This window comes from Ixodes scapularis, unplaced genomic scaffold (assembly GCF_016920785.2).
Source record: "Ixodes scapularis isolate PalLabHiFi unplaced genomic scaffold, ASM1692078v2 PGA_scaffold3__209_contigs__length_174095766, whole genome shotgun sequence".
Lineage (NCBI taxonomy): Eukaryota > Metazoa > Arthropoda > Arachnida > Ixodida > Ixodidae > Ixodes > Ixodes scapularis.
The window spans coordinates 24078293-24098679 of NW_024609868.1; the positions used below are offsets into that span (position 1 = coordinate 24078293).

At 46.3% G+C, this 20387-nt stretch overlaps 1 protein-coding gene across 1 annotated transcript in view; it reads right to left on the reverse strand.

Annotated features, from left to right (window-relative positions):
* LOC8042068 (synaptotagmin-15) overlaps window positions 1-20387 on the reverse strand; it is a 177582-nt gene that overhangs the window by 10321 nt on the left and 146874 nt on the right. The window contains exon 7 of the mRNA XM_040209224.3: window positions 11633-11765. Within this exon, the coding sequence (XP_040065158.1) occupies window positions 11633-11765 (133 nt within the window). The remainder of the gene's footprint in view (window positions 1-11632; window positions 11766-20387) is intronic.

Sequence of the window (20387 nt, forward strand, 5' to 3'; positions counted from 1 at the left end):
AAGTCGAGCACTTGTGAGAAGAATGTCGCACCGTTCGCCGGTAGTGCGTCAGACGGGCATGCCCGTCCGGCGCACGGTGCGACATTCTTCAGACAAGTGCTCGAACGAATTCAGAGCGCATTTGACGGCTGCTAATGGCCATAATATTTGTTATGTGTTTGCTTTCTTCCTGCCTGAGTGTGCCGAGATAATTTCAGACACACCGTTCCCGACACAGATCTCGGGCGTCACTAAAAGCTCGTCCAAAAAGGCTTAGCGAGGAGTAGGATACGCTTGTTAGGGCCTCCGTCGTAGCTAGCCGATCTCAGCGTTTGCGAAAAGTTAATCTTCTATCAGCATAAAATTCTAGTGGGAGATATATGATGACACGAGGAAGACATCAGAGTAACTTTTGTGCAGTAGTGAGGTCGAATTTATTGCGTTTCCTTAAAAGTTCATGCGTAAACGCTGGCCTCAACTTTGATACCCTGTGAGGATGCGGCTTGCTTTTCGTCCAACGAAGTAACGAGAAGCGGACGTTTGGCAAACAAAATGCGTGTAAGGCTCCAGACGAACAAATTTCAGTTGTAGTTCACTGGTACTAGACGGGATTACTGACACTGAGCTCAAAGATGCACTCGTGGGGTGAGGTGACTAAGCCACGGCTTACTATGTTCGCATACGCACGCACAATATCCGGTGTTTCGGGAACCAAGGAAAGTGCCCCGGTCTTCGTTTTGTATCGCTCGAGAATGAGTGTATTGTACGTTCGTGAAAAGTCAGATAATCGAAAACGCAACCAGCGCGTTCGGTCGCGGCGTGATAGCATGAGATGAAGCTGCTCAGTCGAAACCGAAACTGAGTAGCCAACTAGTTCCCAGAGTGCACTGCGTGGTATTTCGCCGCGATGGGGCGCGTCGGTTTTGGAAGAAGTCCATTGGTTTATCGCCAAGGTTGTACCGATTCACAAATCGGGCAACCATCTTGAAGTTAAAAACTACCGGCCGATATCGTTTACATCAACAACATGCAAAATGCTCGAACACATCATTTCTAAACATCTCGTTGATTTTCTAGAAGACAGCAACCTTTTTTTATGATAACGAACACGGTTTTCGCAGGAAGCTATCGACTATTACCCAGTTGTTTGAATCAGCTCCTCAGTTTGAAAAAGCGCTCAATGTTCGTGGCCAAGTAGATGTTGTATCTATCGGCTTATCTAAAGCATTTGACAGAGTCACGCATACAAATTTACTTGAAAAGTTATTGCTTCTTGGTGTTAATAAGAACTTTGGTTCTTTGGATCAAATCATACTTATCTGATAGGACACAGTACGTTGAAATTGACGGTCATGCGTCATCTGTTTTACCGGTCACGTCTGGCGTACCCCAAGGATCTGTTTTGGGGCCAATTCTGTTTTTAGTCTATGTTGACGATATCGCTCAAGATATCGACCCAGCTGTAGAAGTGCGTCTCTTTACTGATGATTGTTTGGTTTACATCCCCATATTAGCTGCAGATGATCGAGAATTACTGAATGACTCCTTGACAAACTATATTTCACTGGTGTGAAAAATGGGATATGCGAATTACTTTTCATAAAACTACTGTCTTAAGCAAAACCAAAACGAAGTCTCCGTTGATGTTTTCGTATGAAATAGATGGTGTAGTCTTGCAACGTTCTAACACTATTAAGTATCTTGGTATTACTATCTCGGGTGATCTCAGCTGGAATACGCACGTTGAGAATGTATGGAATTCAGCATATAGGAAACTTTGCTTTATGAGGCGATCTCTAAGGGGGACGAACTCCGACATCCGGAACAACGTTTATAAAATTATAGCGCGTTCAACATTGGAATATGCATCGATAATATGGGACCCTCACGCACAAACTCAAATAGATAAAGTGGAGCGCACTAAAAGGCTAGTAGCAAGGTTACTTTTTCTAAATGGGATAGACACGAGTCTGTTTCGCATTATTGAGGGAAGCTTAATTATCCTCCTTAGCGTCAGGACGAAGAATTGCGCGGATGAAGTTTTTTTATTTGTTGTATTTTAAGTATTACCATATTGACACGCAAACGTATATCAGATCTCCTGGAAGACGTCTCGACTACTTAACGATTTGTCAGTTGACCTATTTATGCCTAATATTGCTATTTTTAAATATTTGTTTCATGTCAAAACAATTGAAGAATGGAACAGATTACCCCCAAGTGTTTTTTCGGACGTCACTTCTGCTGAAGAATTTGAAGAAAAGTTGATGAGCTGGTTTGCTGACGAGTAGTTGTACCTGTGAGAACGATTGTTCTATGTATAATTCCTTGTCACCTGTATTTTGTTTGATGTATTACTGTATCCACTCCTGCTCTAACCCGCAAGGGTTGGCAGTATTTGAAATAAATAAAATAAAAATGTGCCAGAGTAGCTGACCCACTGAAAACGCGGGCACAAATATGCTAAGTCATGGTGGGTGAGTATCCTTATGTTTAGATCAACTCAGTTGTGGAACTCCCGCGGAAGAAGTAACCTCCCTCCCCTGCCACTTGTTGTTTGCCATCCAGTGGCAGCATTTCAAAACTGTATTCTTTGAAGACGCTACGGAGAAGCGCCATTTACACGCTGTGCTTCAAAACCTCCGTAGCTGTGCACTCCGCGTCACTAGTTGTGCGCAGTGAAGGCGAAGGCAATGCCAAGTGAACAGAGAAACAACGATCACTAGGGAACGCGAGAGGAGGGCAATAGAAGGCGAGGGAAGAAAGGGAGAGCACTAGGAACGTTAGAGAGGAGAGGAGATTTCTCATCCCTCCCCAGCCTTCCTAGTGCTTACCCTTTTTACCATCGCCTGGCGTTGTTTTCGCCTGTACTGCACGCAACTAGTGACACAAAGACATTTTCCATTTCGGCGGCCGTTTCTCGTGGCGATCTGACGGGCTTTGCCGGCATATAGGTGGCTATGATCCCACCGAACAGTTTGTAGTTTTTAAACACGTGCATTTCACGTGCACGGTTGACGGCATGTTTAAATGTCGACATTCAAAAGCAAAATGTTCGGCGAGCTCACCGACGCCAGTAGAGACAGAAAAATGTAATCGAGAGAGTAGAGCACATGGAACGCTAGAGTGACAGCGCCCAACTCTGGAGTAAAATTGTATGCTATGTATAAGTCCCAGACAGGACAAGAAAAGCAAGGCGTCTTTTTCAGACGCCCGACCCACGTGCTGTTCGCCTTCCTTCGTGCTTTGACTCCGCGTGCGCTCACGCCTCACCAGACGACGAAGTATTCTCGGAGGTAGGAAGCTTGCGCTGGACGTGGGACAGCTCAGAAATCTCGCTGCCGTTCTCATCCTTTCAGTGATTAGAGGGTCATATCGAAGGAGACTGGGCATCTATTCATAAATATGACTCGAGCAAAGTAAAAAAAGCAACAAAAAAAAAAGAAAGAAAGAAAGAAAAAGTCGTGATCGTTTTTTAGAAGGATAAAATTAATCAGATTAATTTTATTTAGATCAGATCTATTTTATTGAAATTATTGATATATGTTTTAAAGCACCGTAGCTGTAAAATAGTAATATTTAATCACTAGGTGTTTTTTAAACATAAAAGATTGATGTATCAAACCGTTCGATCACTGAAATCAAATGCGGAAGAAATAATGACTGTAAATTTAAAAAGTAGTTAAAGTAACCACTTTTTTTTATCGAGGAAATCCCACCATTGTAGAACAAAAACAGCTTGATATTTTTTTTTTAATCGGTGAAAGAGTTTTATTCGCTTTTTCTTTTTCGTTCTGACTTTCTTACAATAGGATTGGACATTACTTTTCTAGTGATAGTTCCCTTCACGTTCTTATGTACTCGGAGCACGAGGTTACGTAACTCAAGAACGAATTTAATGGTAACAAGAAAGCCCAACGTTCCGATTTGCCCGGTATAAATTTTTCTTGCTCCATGGGATCTCGATTTAAACGCGAAACAAATGCGCACAAAAAGCATCCAACGATAGGCAAACGGCAAATAAATTATTTTTCCTATTATTTTTTTGCGGAGACTGTTTTAGTAAATCATCGTGGGTGAACCCGGTTTGATCTAAATCACGATTTAAATCGTCTCGATTTTGTTTTATTTCTCACCATGGACACAATCTTTGCGTCATGTCATGTGCGTGATTAGTTTAATCGATAATAACGAATAAAAAAAAATGAGCGCCGTGACGATGCATTTTTGGCGCTGCATGATGAGTTCCGCCAGATTGTAGCGTCGTCTGCGGTCGCACTGAAGTGAAAAGAGAACAGAGTTTTCCCACGGAGAACTCAGTTCAAGTGAACAGTGCACAGAGTTCTCCAACGGCATTTCAAGTTAATTTGAGAGAGGTTGGTCATTTCGCTACATTTCGCTCTTCCCTCACGCGTGACGTCACGAGTCAGCACGAACCAATTTTCTCGTCTGCGATGAAGCAAATTGTAGCCCTCTCTATGCGAGGAGAAACGGAGGTAGAAGGGGGCGCGTAGGGACATCGGAAAGCCGAGCTCTGGTCGGAACGATCAATGGGTAGACGAACGAAGCTAGCTTAACTATTGTTAAGAGTCTTATATCCTACGCGTCATCAGAACGCCAGCACGGAGCGCAAGTTCGTCTGCTACTTTTACAGGGGTTGTGGTGACGTCAGCAGAACGCCGAGCTCTGATTGGCTCCGATTGAAGAATAGCGGGTAGACCTCGAGGCAGCTTGCTTTGACGTCCACCCACCATCTTTTAAACAGAACGAATCAGAGCTCGACGTTCTAACGTCACCACAACCCTCGCAAAAAGAAGCAGACGAACTTGCGTTCCGCGTATCCGCGCGTTGCCAATATGCCCGTTCCGCGCTGAGCTTGATACTGTTGATCTAAGCGCTGGACCTACGAGACGCAGTTATTTTTGGAAGCTGGCTCCTATGGATTTCTAGACTGCTGCGTCCTTGCTAGTCGGTTATTCGGATGATAGGCAATTCCTTTTTGGCACTTGTATTCTTGTATTCCCTTGAGATTAGCTGCGGCCTGAAGGGGGACAACATCAATGGTCAAGGGATGAAACGACGAGGCAGAGAGGGGTAAAATTACCATTCACCGGTTTCGAGAAAACACTAGGCAATGTGTCTCGAATGAGCAGACATTTCATTTTATGCCCAACCTCTCGTAATTCGCAATCGATAAGAAAAGGAAATCCCCAAGTGACTTGGCGGGGGCGGATGCGCTCGTAGCAGACATTCAAACCGAATACGCAAGAAGCTTATTTACCGCCCACCATAGATCGTCAGCACGGAGGCAACATACAATGCCGTAGCCAACGTGATTCTATCAGAACGTCAGATTGGTTTTTCTATTGCTTGTATGCGTCGTTGGAGTCAGAAAAAATAAATGTATGAAACTGGAATGATTATTGCTGCAGCGGCTGTGCCAACAAGACAAGAACATAATCATAGTAACCCGGAGGAAAAGAAAAAACGCACGAAAAGGGGAGAAGACAATCTGTGTGTCGTCTTGTCGACTTTTATCTTTTTCTTGATTTCGTATCTACGTGGCCTGCAAGCAACAACGAATTAAGGCTCGTTCACGCAGTTGCGTCGACAGCCTTGCGCTGCGTTGCGCCATGCAGCACAGCGCTTCGTCATCATAGCAAACAGCTCGACGCAAGCAGTCTCAACTCTGTCGAACGCGACTGTGGGAACGAGGCTTTAAAAAGACAGTAACCCTTTCCCCTCCCCTCCCCCCCCCCCCCCCCCCCAATAAAAATAATAAGAATACGAAATAAGAAAACGCAAAGAGTACCCAATCAATAGTTTGCTATATCGTCACGTAACTTTTTAATAAATAAAAAACGCAACTGCTCGAAACCGAAACCGAAACTGGACTGGGGAGGAAGAAGAAATATAGAGAAGAAAAACGTTAACAAAATTCACGTACCTGTGCAACTTTTTTTTTTTTTTTTCAATCAACGTCTTTGCAGATGTTTTCAAGTCACAAAAAATGGGTATCATATTTTTTGTATTTTTAGCATTAAGTGTGTGCCTTCGATGGTCCAGGGCTTTGATTATTTTTGGTGGTTGCGTCTAAACCACAGAGAATGGCACGTAACTACGGAGAAAAGAGTGAGCGCGACTCAAATCGGCCAGTTCTCGATCGGCGGTTTATGGGCGGAAGGAAGGAATTTCGAGCCGCAAATTGTGTTCTGGGTATTTGGGCTCCCATATATCATGTACAAATAAAAACTTTGGCGATCATAAATACCCTGTAGTGTCCCTTTAAACATTGATCCTCACAAATTCTCTTGCATTCCGTTTTTTTTTCTTCTTTATAACTGAAAGAAATATACATACAACTAAAACCAATTAGAAGGCCAAAGTGAAATTCTAGCTGTACTTCGTGAACGCAGCCAGATGTCTGAAACTTAGTTTCGAGGAGTAATAACAGTGGTCGAGTCAATAAGAAAAAATATTGCATGTATGTTGTAGAGAGTTAACAAGTGGTGCCTAGATAGTTTCAACGCTTTAAAAAAAAGTCTGGAGCTCATATTTCCACGGCTTCTCAGGTCACATTTTGTAAAGATTCTCTTCATTAGAGTTTTTCAATGCCCAACAAAAGAAAAAACACACACACACACACACACAAAGAACATGCACTGTTTTTCCGACAGAGCGATACCTATTATCTGATCAACGCCATTTAAAAGTTTCGGCGCTGCGTGCTGTTTGTTCGGCGGGAACAATTTTTCGATTGATTTAACGCAACATTACACGCACGACAATGCCTCCAGTTTTACAAAGCCGTTTCGTAGCGAGCACCCTCGAATAAAAGTGACCGTTGCACAACCGAGAACCCACTCAATGTGCAGGACGCAAAAAGATCATCACAAGGCAGAGGTCCTAAAGAACGGCTGGTGCTTGCTGCGAAAGAGCCGTGACGGACGCCTGGCGTGTTGCGACAGCTCAGTCGGAGCGCGCGGCTCTGCGGGGAGTCGGTTAAGTGCTGCTGCAGCCCGTCTGGCGCATCATCGCCGACATGAAACGCTCGCCGCCGACGAGGTTCGGCCCGCCACAGAGGGCCCAGATTTCAGAGAGGGGGAGCAATTCGTACGATGGAGAGCGCTAGCAATGGACCTTTTCCAAATACCGACGGCACCAGGCGGTGGCTGCACGAACTAAAAATCAAGGAAGTGACCTACCTGCGCTACCATCGATAATGGGAGCTACGTTACCAGTTGCTTCGCTCTCTGAGCAGCGTCGCGTGCCCAACGCAACGAGGTAGGCCTAGCGCGACTTTAAAGAAGGAAATCCGTAGCGTCCACCCAAACGTCATGTTTTTCTTTCCGTCCACTTTCTTTTTTTGTGTAACACAATTATATATATGCTGCAATTACGTGTTCTACTCGTCGATTTACAGCCTCATTCCGAATTTCCTCGATTTTTTCGTGCCGACTTCCACCGCTTGGCATCGGGCGCTCGCGCGTGCGCAGAACGCTTCTCGGAAAAGGTCCATTTGATGGCAGGCACCTTCTGTGCAGATTGGTTTCTCGTGCGCACACGTGAGTTGGCCGGTGGCGAGGAGGATGACCGGTCGCAGAGGCTAAGGCCAAGGCTAGAGACGCTTGCGGACGATCGACACGTTCGCTTCCTCCTCGCATCTCGCGTTGTAAAGGTTGCTCATATACCACGTGACTCCGATGAAGCGATTGGAAATACTCTCAAATCCAGGCACACCACTTCACCGTCGTTTATCTCGAACGCCTCTCTCTTTGAGCGAACCGGACAAAACCTCATTTTATGAATTGGATCTTCTTCTTTTTTATTTTTTTCACAGCGTGCGTGCTAGTTTGGTTAGATATCCGCTTTGATGTTGTTTCGTTTTATATGTTATTTGTCTGATTTTGTTTAATGTACTCAAAGAGCTTCGAACTATGTATGGCAGCACTGCGAAGACCCGAGCACTAGGAAATCAAAAAGACGATATTTCACACGCGAGTAAAGGAGCGCCGTATTTTCTCTTTCTCTTTGCTCGCGCTTCGGCTCTTCACAGTGTTGGAAGCATAGAGTTAATATAATAATATTGTGCAGGGGTCTCCCAACCCCTGCCTGGAGGCCTGATTCGGGCCGCGGAGGCGTTCCGGCCGGCCCGCGGATGACCGCGGTCTTTCCAGTGACGCCCAGCATGCAACCCGGTGCTATTAACGCAAAAAAGGGTCGTAAAGAAGTTGGCTTTGCGACACGCACCGAAAACGCAAACGAATATTTCAGAAAGAACGAAAGAAAACTGTAGTGTTGTAAGAATATTCAAACTTGCGAATAGTAATTTCGAATAATGCGCTATTCGATATTCGTTTGGAGATTAACTCGAATATTCGTATTTTTCGAAGTGTTGATCGCGGCGGGTTCGACCTGTCGGGGCGCTTCTTGCCGAGCACCGGTGCACCGAGGAGAAAAAACATCCGCAGAGCTCGCTTCCACGGGTGTTGATTCTCCGCAGTGCGCAGGTGCTCGATAAGAAGCGCGCTCAACGCGGCTAACCCGCCGCAATTAACACTTCGAAAAGTGCAAATATTGGAGTTACGTTCTTCAGAGGAAAGCCTCTTTTTAAAACGGGATGGTGCAAGCGCGCACGTGGTGTGTGTGAAAAGAAACTGAAACTTTGCGAATGTTGATACTTACACTACAGTAAAAATTTCAAAATCAAACTGGCTATTATGCAAGAGTAATTATTAGGCAGATATATTTTGACAAGCCAGTTCGTCATTCATGAATGTCTTTTTTTTTTATTTCCCATATTCTAGATTTAGTAAAAAATATTTGCATAGAGCAAGAGGATTTATGTCAAATGCATCGTTTACTTGCCATTCTAATGTAGGCAATAGAATTTCTGAGGTCTCGCTTCATAATTATAGCTACATAAAAACTAACTTAACTTAGATATGAACAAATAGAAGCTTGTGAAAAACCTTTACAAGTTAAGGTGGGATTTTGTTTAGGCACGGTGTACTAGAGAAAACCATGGTGAGACAATTCAATATTTGATTTTAAAATATTCGGCTAAAACCGCTATTCGCTTCGAATTCGCTTCGAACTAAATATCCACTATTCGCACATGCCTAGTACAAAACAGCATGAAAAAGTCTGTATATCTCGGCATATTATTTATGGCAAAGTGTCATCACCAGAATTACTATTCGTTGTTCTCTGATTCATGCAAGTGTAACGACGGAAAAATTCATTTGCTTTCTCTGTATATCATGCATTGTTATAAGATCTGATCTGCTACATTCATTAGTCTTCTGACCTGTGTGAATATGACAAAGTTTCTATGCCGAGGGACATAGTAGAGGGGGCTATTCGTAACGATGAGTCTGCTAATTGACTAAAATAGGTTAATTAACTTTTTAATTATTGAAAATAACCACGTGGTCCTAATTAGAAACTCGCTGAGCGTCATCAAAAACCACTAGATCGGCCAATATTAGAAATAGTTGGAACACGTCCGAAGTACGGTGGAGAGCTAAAGATACAACTCGTGCAGCAATTGGAGCAAGGCAGGTTAACTAAGAAATTGTAGTTAGTTACATGACTTACCGTAGGCGTTAGCCCCCTATATTATAGGCTCCTGATCGTATAACTCACCTGCATAAACCGTATTAGTGTAATTTTAAGGTGTTTATTTTTTAAACAGTTCAACGTAGAAATAAGCTCCCTGTATGTTATTAAGAGTAGGAAATCATATCGTCCAAATACTGGTTACGGAAGTGATACTGTCGGGAACCAAGAATCTTCATCTTCAGCACGGGTGATCAAGTGTCTTAGTTATCTGGTTCTACCAGCCTGAAAATACACAACCTTGCGTCGTTGACAAAAGAGTCACCTTTCTGTAGACTTACCGCCGAATTCAGAAACCTCACTCAAACTACATTCAAACTGAAGGGCCCCTTCACTTCCTCGAGGAAGGCGCGAGGGCCGGCGCTGGTCAATCGCGAGGACAAATCCGCCGTCGCGATTGGCCAGCGCCGGCCCTTGCGCCTTCCTCGAGGAAGTGAAGGGGCCCTTCAGTTTGAGTGTAGTTTGAGTGAGGTTTCCGAATTCGGCGGTAACAATCTTCTCTAGGGCCTCTAAACTCGTCAGACACAAAGTTGAGGCCGAAGTTGACGGAACGCACTGATTGGCCAATCACGAGGATGACTTCGCGCTTTTTTCGCCGACGTCGAATCGGCGCGTTCCGCGAAATTTCAGCTTCAACTTTGTTTTTAACGAGTTTAGGGCCCCTTGGGTCTCAAGGACTCATGCAACACATAATTGGAGCCGAACGTAATCGGAGCGCGTCGATTGGACCTCGGCGACAGAAGCACGGTGTCACAGTCGCGAGAGTGCAACTGGCGTGCTCAGTAACCTTCGATCTCCACTTTGATTGATTTTTCGGCCAGATGCAACGCTCTAAAAAAAATAGAGCGTCAACTTTCCCACAAAGCACTTGGCAGAGCCAATCGCTGCGACCCACGGAGGGAGCTCGGCAAAGGACGAGGCTGAAATTATGTTAAACCTAAGAAACAGCCTGCGCTATGACAACTGATGACGGCGAAACGTCATGCTTATCATAGCGCAAACCATGTTTTATTTTATTTTTTTAAACATATTTTCAGTCTGGTCATCCACCGAGGATTGCAGCGATTGGTTCTTCCCAGTGCTTCGCGAGAAATTAAACGTGCATGATTTGACTCCAGCGATAAAGAAACAGTTATAACAATATGTACTTAACACGCCCATTACCAATGTTTTCTCTTTTTTTTTTTAATGCAACGAGTTTTTTTTTTTTTTTTAATTTGGCGTCAATTAACGCTGTCGTGATGAAACTGTAAAAAGAGAGGAGGAAGAAAATGGCACCTCAAGCGTTCATCTAAAGTCAGCTGGAAGTAGTTTCTTTCGAGACTGCTTTACAGAACGACGCAGTTAGCAAACGCGCTTCGCACAAGAACAGGCGATAACGATTACACCAAGAAACCAATCTCATTTTTAATTCGCTGTTTTCGTTCGGAAAAATCCTGCAATTGGCTCCTCGTATGCACTGGGCGTTTCGAAAAAATGAAAAAGACAACCATGTTTTCCTCATCGCACGTATTAACTCGCAGGTGAAACGCTAGTTGTTAGAACCAGATCATACTTTCATCAATTAGCGTCTTTCTTTTTCTCTTAAAAGTTTGGTTTGTAGCAATTTTCAATAAAAAACATCGGGCCCATTCCCGTTAGCAGACTTATTTGTCTTCATGCATTTTCGTAGACCCTGTTGGCAGCCATTTCCTCATTGAAATTGTTTTGGGGAAGCGCGTGTAACCTTGAAATAAGATAATTGTAAGTTCTGAAGCTTAGCCATCTGGACCCAATCGCATGAGATGAATTTGGGCGGAGATTGAGCGTTCGGCAATGAGCGCTTTATTTTTGCGGCGAAAAAAGCAGACTTCTGTTCTCTTTCACGCACCCGGTACTCTGCGGGAAAAGTAGACGCCCGGGCTTTGTCAGGTGAAAGGCCTTTCGGGCGAATCGCGTAGAACGTAGCGAACTTACACGCAAGTCAAAGGTTGTGCGGGGACGTGAGGAAGGCTTGAGTCCCGTACGACAAAGAACGCCCCAGCTCACTCACCCAGTGGTGTTTCGGGGGGTCCCATTTCGGGAGGCGCGGTCAGCCCCCTCGCCTCGAGCACGGTCACAGTGAGCCTTTCGTGGCTGGCCTTGTAGCACAAAGCGAGCAGTAGCTCACCCTGCTCGGGAGTTGCCTGCAAGGACATCGAAAAGAAAAAGTGAAATTATCCTTGGCGTAAGTTACGTTCCAGCTGTATGTATATAGGGCGGCACAACCAGACAAGAGAGTGCATCCTCTGCTCGAGATGGCGCAACATGTAAATAGCGTCACTAACTCGGTCGTCTGCAACAGCGCCCAACGTGGACTTTGGCGATTTGTTTTTACTCTTATTGTTCTTTACTGGAAGGGAACTAAGCCTTAAAATTTCACAGGGTAAAACTGACCTGCTCGGTGGACATTCGGTGAAAGTGTGAGCTTTCTACGTGCAGGCGGCGGTTTTTCCGGCTCGTTTTACAGCTGACGATCCGCTTGTGGCACCCTGTATAACCGCAGTTTCGCAAAGCTACGGTGACTGGAATGCGAATCCGGCTTGCGCGATTATTGCGTGATTATTTCTTTTTGTAGGACAACAACCATTATTAATTGTTCGTGTCGTGTTTAGTGGTCTGAACAGCTGACCATGTTACGAAGAGACAAAAAATCAATCTGCCAACAGCTTTTTTTATTAACACGATATCACGTAAGGTAATGTCACGCGATAGTGTGTATAATATATGTTGCACACTAATAAATTTTGAAATGGTGAAGGAAATCGTTCATGTGAATCAGTGTGTGCAGTGCCTCGTCTGTCGCTGTAGTTGTTTTCTAGGACAGATCAAGGAAAGGGGAATTTGTTTGCTTTAGATTTTCCCTTACGTTTTTGTTTTTTGCGTAACATCTGCGCAGTTTAATAAATATTAGCCACCTTGGCGGGGGCGCTAGAGTGGAAGCGCATGTCTGAGCTTGTATCACATTGCTTTCAAAAACAGACGACTGCACCCGCATGTTACATGAATTCGCTTTTCCTGCAGGACCCCCAAAAATAACCTGTTTAAATGATGCCGGGTCCTTCATTACAGTATCAATGATTACGTTTTCACCTGTAGTAGGATAAATGCCTTTTAAGCTCCGTTCAGCATTAAGCTGAGAGCCGGAGACTAGAAGCACCGTTTTCAGCGCGAGCTTTCTGCCATTGCTAACACAAGTGTGGACGAGCAGGCACACGCAACCAGAGCCCTGCGGAAGCCAGAGAGCTAGTGCTGAAGGCGGAGCTTCTAGTCTCAGCTTAATGGTGAACGAAGTATAGTCAGCAGAGCTTTGAGATGCATAAAACAATGAGCGGTAATGAGCTCAGAAAGGCGATGCAAGACTTGTACAGACACACGTGCCTATACACGGAAGCGAATTTTGAGTTTTCAGTTGGCGATGGATACCTGTTGATGATTTTCTTTCAGAGTTTCAGATACAGTTATGTCCGGTCTGAGATGGGATGGTGTCATAAACCAGTTAAACAAATCGAATAGATACAGTTCCGATTGCGGCATCTTTAACCATGCACCATGAATGGGATCCGCCTTGGTCTCTCTCAGACAAAATCTGAAAAGTAAGAGAGAGGTATAGCCTCTTCACCCCTAAGAGGACAATGCGGTGGAAGTTACGTGCTCGTTGGATCAGTCATTATCTTTCGCCACGTGGTCACGCTCTCATCCAAACCCACGCGCAAAGAGTGAGGTCAGGTGATGAATGGGAGGTGGTGAACTGGTTTGGCGACCACGTAGCCTCCACTGCACTGTCAGCGGGAACGGAGTCCATCTCGGGCAAAAGTTTGTCGAATACGCAGCTAAGTGAGTACAGTTTTAAGAAGTGCTGGACTATGTTAGTTTGTGCCTTCTGCCGTCAGGTCGTCATACTCGACGAGTAGAGTTCGAAGGAAATTAGACGACCGCATCGTTTATCCTGGTCTTTTTGTACTTGAAAAACTTGTACGGAAACATCCTACGAAAAGTCAACACTCGTGACAACGGGAGCTCTAATGACCTGCCAAAAGAGAGTCTGCATGCGATGTCTGAGGCGCCTTCCTTTTTTGTATGACGGTCTCCTGTCACATTTGTCATACAAAAACTGTCTGCATTTACGGTCGAAACATGTAGGAAGCAAACATGCTTCGCAAATGCTTGAGGCATGTCCGGGAGTTAATTCTTTCATCATGCCTGCAGCGAACATCGTGTGTTTTGTATGGCGTATGAGCAGTGCGGCTTTAAGCCGGAGTCACATTGCTTATACACCATACAAAAGGCAGTTTGCCGACATCAGTCACGGCGATATCCGTAATTCGAATTCCACGTGCCAAAAAAGTTTTCTTCTTGAACTCGTTGCCCCACGGCATTCGAAGCACGGATCTCGCGCTGACTCGCGTTCGGATCTGTATGCAGATCGTCGTTTATATGATGTATAAGCAGTGTGACCCAGGCTTTAGGCTATACTCGATGTTAGTTGGAGATCCTTTTGCTGTTTACAGACGTCAACTGTCGCTCGCGTTCCAATCGACTTCCGGTCGCTCCGTGTTTGCGAGCCAGTCGGGCTTGCTTATGCCATTAGTGCTAGAAAGCATAGCTGCTACACGGACAATAAAGGATGAACATTTAACGAGGGCCTTCGGCTGTACAATATTACATCTTGAAGAGAGAAGTTGGTTTACAAGAATACTTGACAATTTTAACAGATCTCGCGCTTCTTCGTTGTTTTGGCGTTTATCTGGAGAATGAGTGGTTAAACATTTCATCTACATTTCAAGCAGCGGCGTTAAGGTGGACCTAGAGTTCCTCGATATGCTCCCTTGAAAGGGGAGCAGAATTGCGCATTTGTTTTCCCCGCGCCGCCACGCCGCTATTCGCCGAGAACGATCACATGAGGAGCAAAGCATCCACCGCCGTGCAGAAAAGCCACCGTTACGGTCGCTTCGCCGACGTTGCACGCGTCCCGGCGTATGTTCCCCTGCTTTCGCCTCCTTCCCCCCTTTCCTGTTTTCCATGCGCGGCGCCGCCATTCGCCGAATTCAGTCACGCGACGAGCAATGCATCCAGGACCGCGCAGGAAAGCCGGCGCTACGGCCACCCGCCGAGGCTGAATGCGCAACTCTGCTACCGTAGGTAGCTATACACAAAAACTCTAGGTGGAGCCCTGTTCATTCTTTTTTATAAACAGGAAGTTCCCTGGGACGTCAAAGACTGGAGCACCGCCTGCCGGCGTTTGCCATGAGAAGGGTCTGCGGTAACAACATCCAGCAGGAATGCACACCGTCATGCTTTTACTGCGATAGCAGTTAGTGGGACACATGGCAAGTTTCGCGCCATCGACCGCGCTCCATATCCAAGTGGGCGTTTTCGGCACTCCGCCAAAAGATTCCATATTGACGTCACGCAGCTCGACACGATTCTGACGTGACGCCGCGCATCACGTCACATGTTACCTGATGTCAGCTGACACCATGACGTGACATTGTCATGTCAAGTCACGTTGTACAGTGGCGCCACGCGACTTAATGACGTCGTCAAGGGACACTGTGCGCCACGTGATGTCATGACGTCACCTGACACTGTGACGTAACGTGAGATTCAGACGTCACGTGACAATGCGTCATCCCGCGATACCACGACGGCACCTAAAAACATAAACATGAGACTGCTGATAAAGGAAACAATGAAAACAAATCGTTTTTGCTAATTATGCCAGAAAGGTACTCGGACGATAAAACCAATAAAGCTAGGTGGGTGCTAAGCCGGCGAAACCACGGGCGCGGCCGCTCGATGCTCCCTTGGGAGCGGCCTACCGTATGCCTCACTCTGCCGATGAGAGCGATAGTTCGATTTTAACCCGCAGCGCCAGCCGTGGCGTTCGTTATCGGCGAAGGAGGAGCAGTCCGCCCGGCCCGGCCCGCTGTGGCTATTTAGGTTGCAATGCAACTATGATTGGGGCTAGTTGGTTCATATTGATTAAAAGGTTCATATTGATTAAAAGGCGCGAACAAACAGGACGAAAAAAGACACACGTACGGCACCTGTCCGTGTGTCTTCTTTAGTCCTGTTTGTTCGCGCCTTTTATCCTTTTATTTAGGTTGTCTCTCGTGAAGCGGCAAGTCTAATTGAAACGGGTGCCAGATTGCATGAATGATGTGACAAATCTGTGTAGAATTAAAGGACACGGTTCTTTCTGCAAGTACCTCACCCACTGCAGGCTGCACGTTAGAGCCGCATTCAGCTGGCAGTATGAGCGAATTGTCGTTTTTGATTGTTCCCGTAAGTGTTGCCCCGTTTCTATTACCACCCTAATATAGGAGTTATAGTTGGATATAGCTAGGCCGTATAATTTACGCTTTTAACCGACGCTCGAGCACGCTCGAGTTGTGTCTTTTATTTATCTGTGAAGGACAATAAAAAACAGATTCCCCCTGTGTAACTGCAGCAATATAAACTGCCTTGTTCACTAACAGATCTAGAAAGTCATATAGTTCACAAGCGGAGCACATTTCGGGAAAGAGGATTCTGCGGAAACCTCAATACATTCTCTAAGGAGCTGTTTAGGTCACCAGCCCAGTTTGCCAAGAAAGTTCCGAGGAGCTTCCTGAGAAAGAGCTTGCAGAGCTCTTCGCTGAAACGGGTCTCTGCAGTTAGTACATTACACCAGCGGGCAGTTCATAAGGTGTGGAAGAACAGCGAACGAGAGGACCTCGCGAATTCCTTCACAACGACGAATCTCTGCCGACTGTAGAGCCTTCTCGACAAAGGTGCGCAGACGATGCTTGCACAGCAAGACAGTTGCAGATCGTGGATACCTGAGTCCTCCTTGGTCGAGGCTAAACACGAATTTATATGCTCCGTCACGCGATGCATTTTCCTTAAGTTGCAGCTTGCATTCAAGACATGCCACCTGCAAAGTTGAACGGGTTCTACACATTAGGCCTTCCTTGCTTTCACTCAGACATTTCTATTGTTTTGCTATTTACTTTGAAATTACAACGATTCCTACAAATAAAAATGGTCACCTTTTGCTCACAAACAAAGGCCAAGTACCCAGCCATATAAGTCAGCAATGCAAACTTAAGTTCGGAAAGCACTTTAAAAGTTTATACAGCCTAGAACTTGGTCTGCCTCAACGGGCGACGAGTCTCCCAGCTGTAGATGAGCAATTTAGCCAGTGCAGTACAACCGCTAGCCTGGGGTCTTTAACGTGCACCACGCAGTAGTGATACACGACCCCACGCCGGTACCATACTCATCCAGATGGAAAGGACTTCATTGTACTTCATCAAGTGCTGAATTTTTCAAAGCACACCAAGAACTGCCTCAGGAACTGCAGAAGTTCTTGTTTCACTAGTGGAGCTTTCACATTTCATCGCTGTCTAGCCCTCAGAACTAGAGGGCGCACTTTCACTTCTAGCAGCCTCCAAATGCTAACCTGCGCGCCGAAATTGGGACTATTTAAGAAAATTGATCGGTGTGCACTGACACTGTTTTATAGCGAGTTCGTTTCACGGCACTCGTGCCCACGCGTGCCCACTCGCAGCGTGGAACGGGTTCGTTTCGGCCGGCGCTCCACGAGTGGTTGCACTCTCCGAGTTCGTTTCAGCGCTGACACCCCACGCGTGCATGCACTCGCTGCACCGAGAAAATCGGGAGTGCGCCAAAATGCAATCCCGTCATGCCTCGCTCCGGCGGGGCCGGCGAGGAGCGGGAGCAGACGACGAGGGTTCGTCTGCTACGATGTGTCGCGGAACCGAAAGGAAAAAAAAAGTAGATTTTCTGATAGAAATCGCGTCCCGCGGGCAATGAAATCAAACGCGAGCTCGAATTGTGAGCGTCTGCTATTTCACGAAAGAAGCAATTGACAACCCGTGATTTATTTGCAGGTTTTAAATCGCTCTGTTGCCGTTCAAACGCTGAAATATACCTGTGTGTAAAGAAATGCTCAGAACAAACGCAACAGCGGCCCCCGAGATGTCTATCACCATCCGTGTGCGGGTGAAAAATTTAACATTTGCCGATAAAACTCCCCCAGCAGAAACCTCTGACTTCCCAATAAGCATCAGAGAAAGCTAAAGATGGTGACTTTACCCGAGGATTGGGCAACATCATCATGTTTAACATTTACCTACGCAGCTAACTTGCCCCGTCGTATTTTGTTCAAGAAAGCTCCCGTTCTCGACGCCCTCACCAAGGCTAATACCTAATTCACCTATAATGACGATCCAAATCGAAAGTCCCAGTTTTGCTGGATATTCCAACAGGCTAGTTCTAAGCCGTAGCCTTTCGGTGGTTCCACGCATAATACCACGCTCAAACGGATCAAGCTTCTGCTCGGACAGCATCATCAGTTTTCTTCAGTGTAAACGGTTATAAGGATTGAAAGATCGCAACCAGCTGCTTTGTAGACAGCTGGTTGTGGAAATTTACGCCGTCTGTAACTATCTCTTCGGCAGCCGAGCTGCTTGAAGACATCGGAAGTATAAACTACAGGTTGCAGTTGCCAACGTTTGTAGATAAACGTTGGTAGCGACTGCAGTCTCGCATTACCACGCATCACTCGGAACAGAAAGGCGCTAGTTTCGGTTTGAAGTCGGTACCTTTTCTGCAACATAGATGGCGGCAGCATCAGTCTTCTGCACTCGGTGCATTTGGCGAGTTCGTTGAGTCCAGTTTTCCGTGCAACACTCCGTGAGTGCGATGCATTCTGGGAGAGAACTCGAACGGTGCCAGTGCGTGTGAAACGAACTCGCTATTAGAGAAACTGGGCGCCGGACAAAAGGTCAGTTGGGTTGCAATATAACAAATAAACCTTGAGCTACTTTTCTGCCGTGAAAATTGCTGTTCTGGCATCAACTCGGTCGTGACCACCGTTGAATAGGCGGAAGCAGATGGACATAGACCCAACCGCGTCGCTGTTGAGAGGTCCGCTTCAGAATGTCTGCGCCTTTCTTCTTTCTTAGCCATCAGCCTGCTATTTCCACAAAACTATAAAAACGCGCGAAAAAACGATCGCAAACATAAACCCCACACGCGAGCACAGGGTTACACTACGATAGTTTCTCCACGCAAAGAGGTGCAGAGGTGGGGGGCAAGCGAGTTTTGCGGCCTTATGCAACCGCGGCAGTTCCTCGGTATCGGCGAAGCCAATGACGGGCAGATATTTTATCTGGGTCGCGGAGCAAGAGCACGTTGGGCGCCTTCTTTAGCTTTCAGCTCACAAGACCACTCACCGATATGCAGAGCCCCCACGGCAGATGGGAGATGTTCTCCTCTCACGCGCGCTCTTTTGTTTTCGGGAAAAAAACGGCAGGCCACGCGTGTGAAACTGGGTAGAGCTACACGTTGGAAACTTGAGTGCGCGAATATGGAAATGCTCTTCAGGGACTACAAGGGGGTGTTAGTTTGTGTCCGATTACACTGCATAAGACGTTGAGGCAGCCGCACCATTGACAGGGAACGGTTCATGCCATACACATGCAGTCTTGCCGTTTCTTAAATTTCAAACATAGGGGAGTGATTTTTTAAGTGTTTTTCAATTACCACGAGGGAGCCCTAGTATGTGTCCAATAAAATTGTTAAACAAGCTGACGAAATACTCTTTATACTTAGTACACCCACATTGGTTCCAAAACGCTATGGAATTTTCGTCCGGTGTGTTACTCGGTTTAACGAAACGCCTATGCGAACTCTACGGTGCGCGCTCGCCCCTTTACCGTTAATTCAGTTCATCTGCTCTGAAATTACACCTTAGCGTCTCCGACGTCACATTTCAGCTGTCGCAGTGTTTCACATTACATTAAGTGTTTACCAAATTTTCTTTAAATGTTCGTTATTTGTTTTTTTTAGATACACTTGTTTACGTCCACACGTTATTCAGAAAGCAACGGAGCGAGAAACCCGAGCCTAAAGAGCTTTTCCGACTCGTTGATTCATCGACAAAAAGCCGCATAAAGTCGCGCATTACTGAGACTCGAAGCCCCGGCATCGAAGCTTTGCAGGTCAGCAACATTTGGAGCGAAGAAAATGCGTTCCCCCGCAAGTACTAAGAGATGTTTTCGCGGTGTTTGTGCACACCACAGGGCCGGTGAACGACGAGCGAGCAATCGCTCCGGCCCTTCCGCCACGATGGCGCCCGAGGCGGGCTAGTGTGCCTAGAGTACAGAGTGTTTCCGACCATTCAATCGGTGCGCCTTGTTCACGAAAGAGACGTAAGCGTTGACGTCTGCAAATCGTCTCCACCTCTCCGGCCGCCTTCCTCCACCACGCGACAACGCAAACGCAAGCGCACTTACGACAAATCTGAGCCAGGAAACGTCCGCCGTTAAACAGCAAACGCCCTCTGCGGCCTGAGTTGCTCCCTCTCTCAAATCTGCCGCCGAGCCAAGCGATGTATGATGCGAATGGCCGGCAGGCAGACGGCGGCTCCCAATAGGCCCATTCGTCGTCGCCGGGGCAATCGGTCGACGAGGCCTCGATAAAGCCTCCATTCCGAGTCCGGCGGCGTCGGGGCCCGATTGCCTGGATCGCGGTGCGAGCCTCGCTCCAGATGCGTCTGCGGACGCATTCGAAAGCCCTTCTGTTTGATGCGTATAGATCCTTCTTCGCGGACGGGTTTCGTGCACAAACTCCATTCCGCTTCCAGGGTTTGACACACGACCGCGGAGGCGGAAACGGGAAACGCAAGTCTGCATTAGCGTTCACGCTTTTTTTTTTCCTTTCCAACAAGATTTTTTGATTTTTTTTTCCCTTAATGA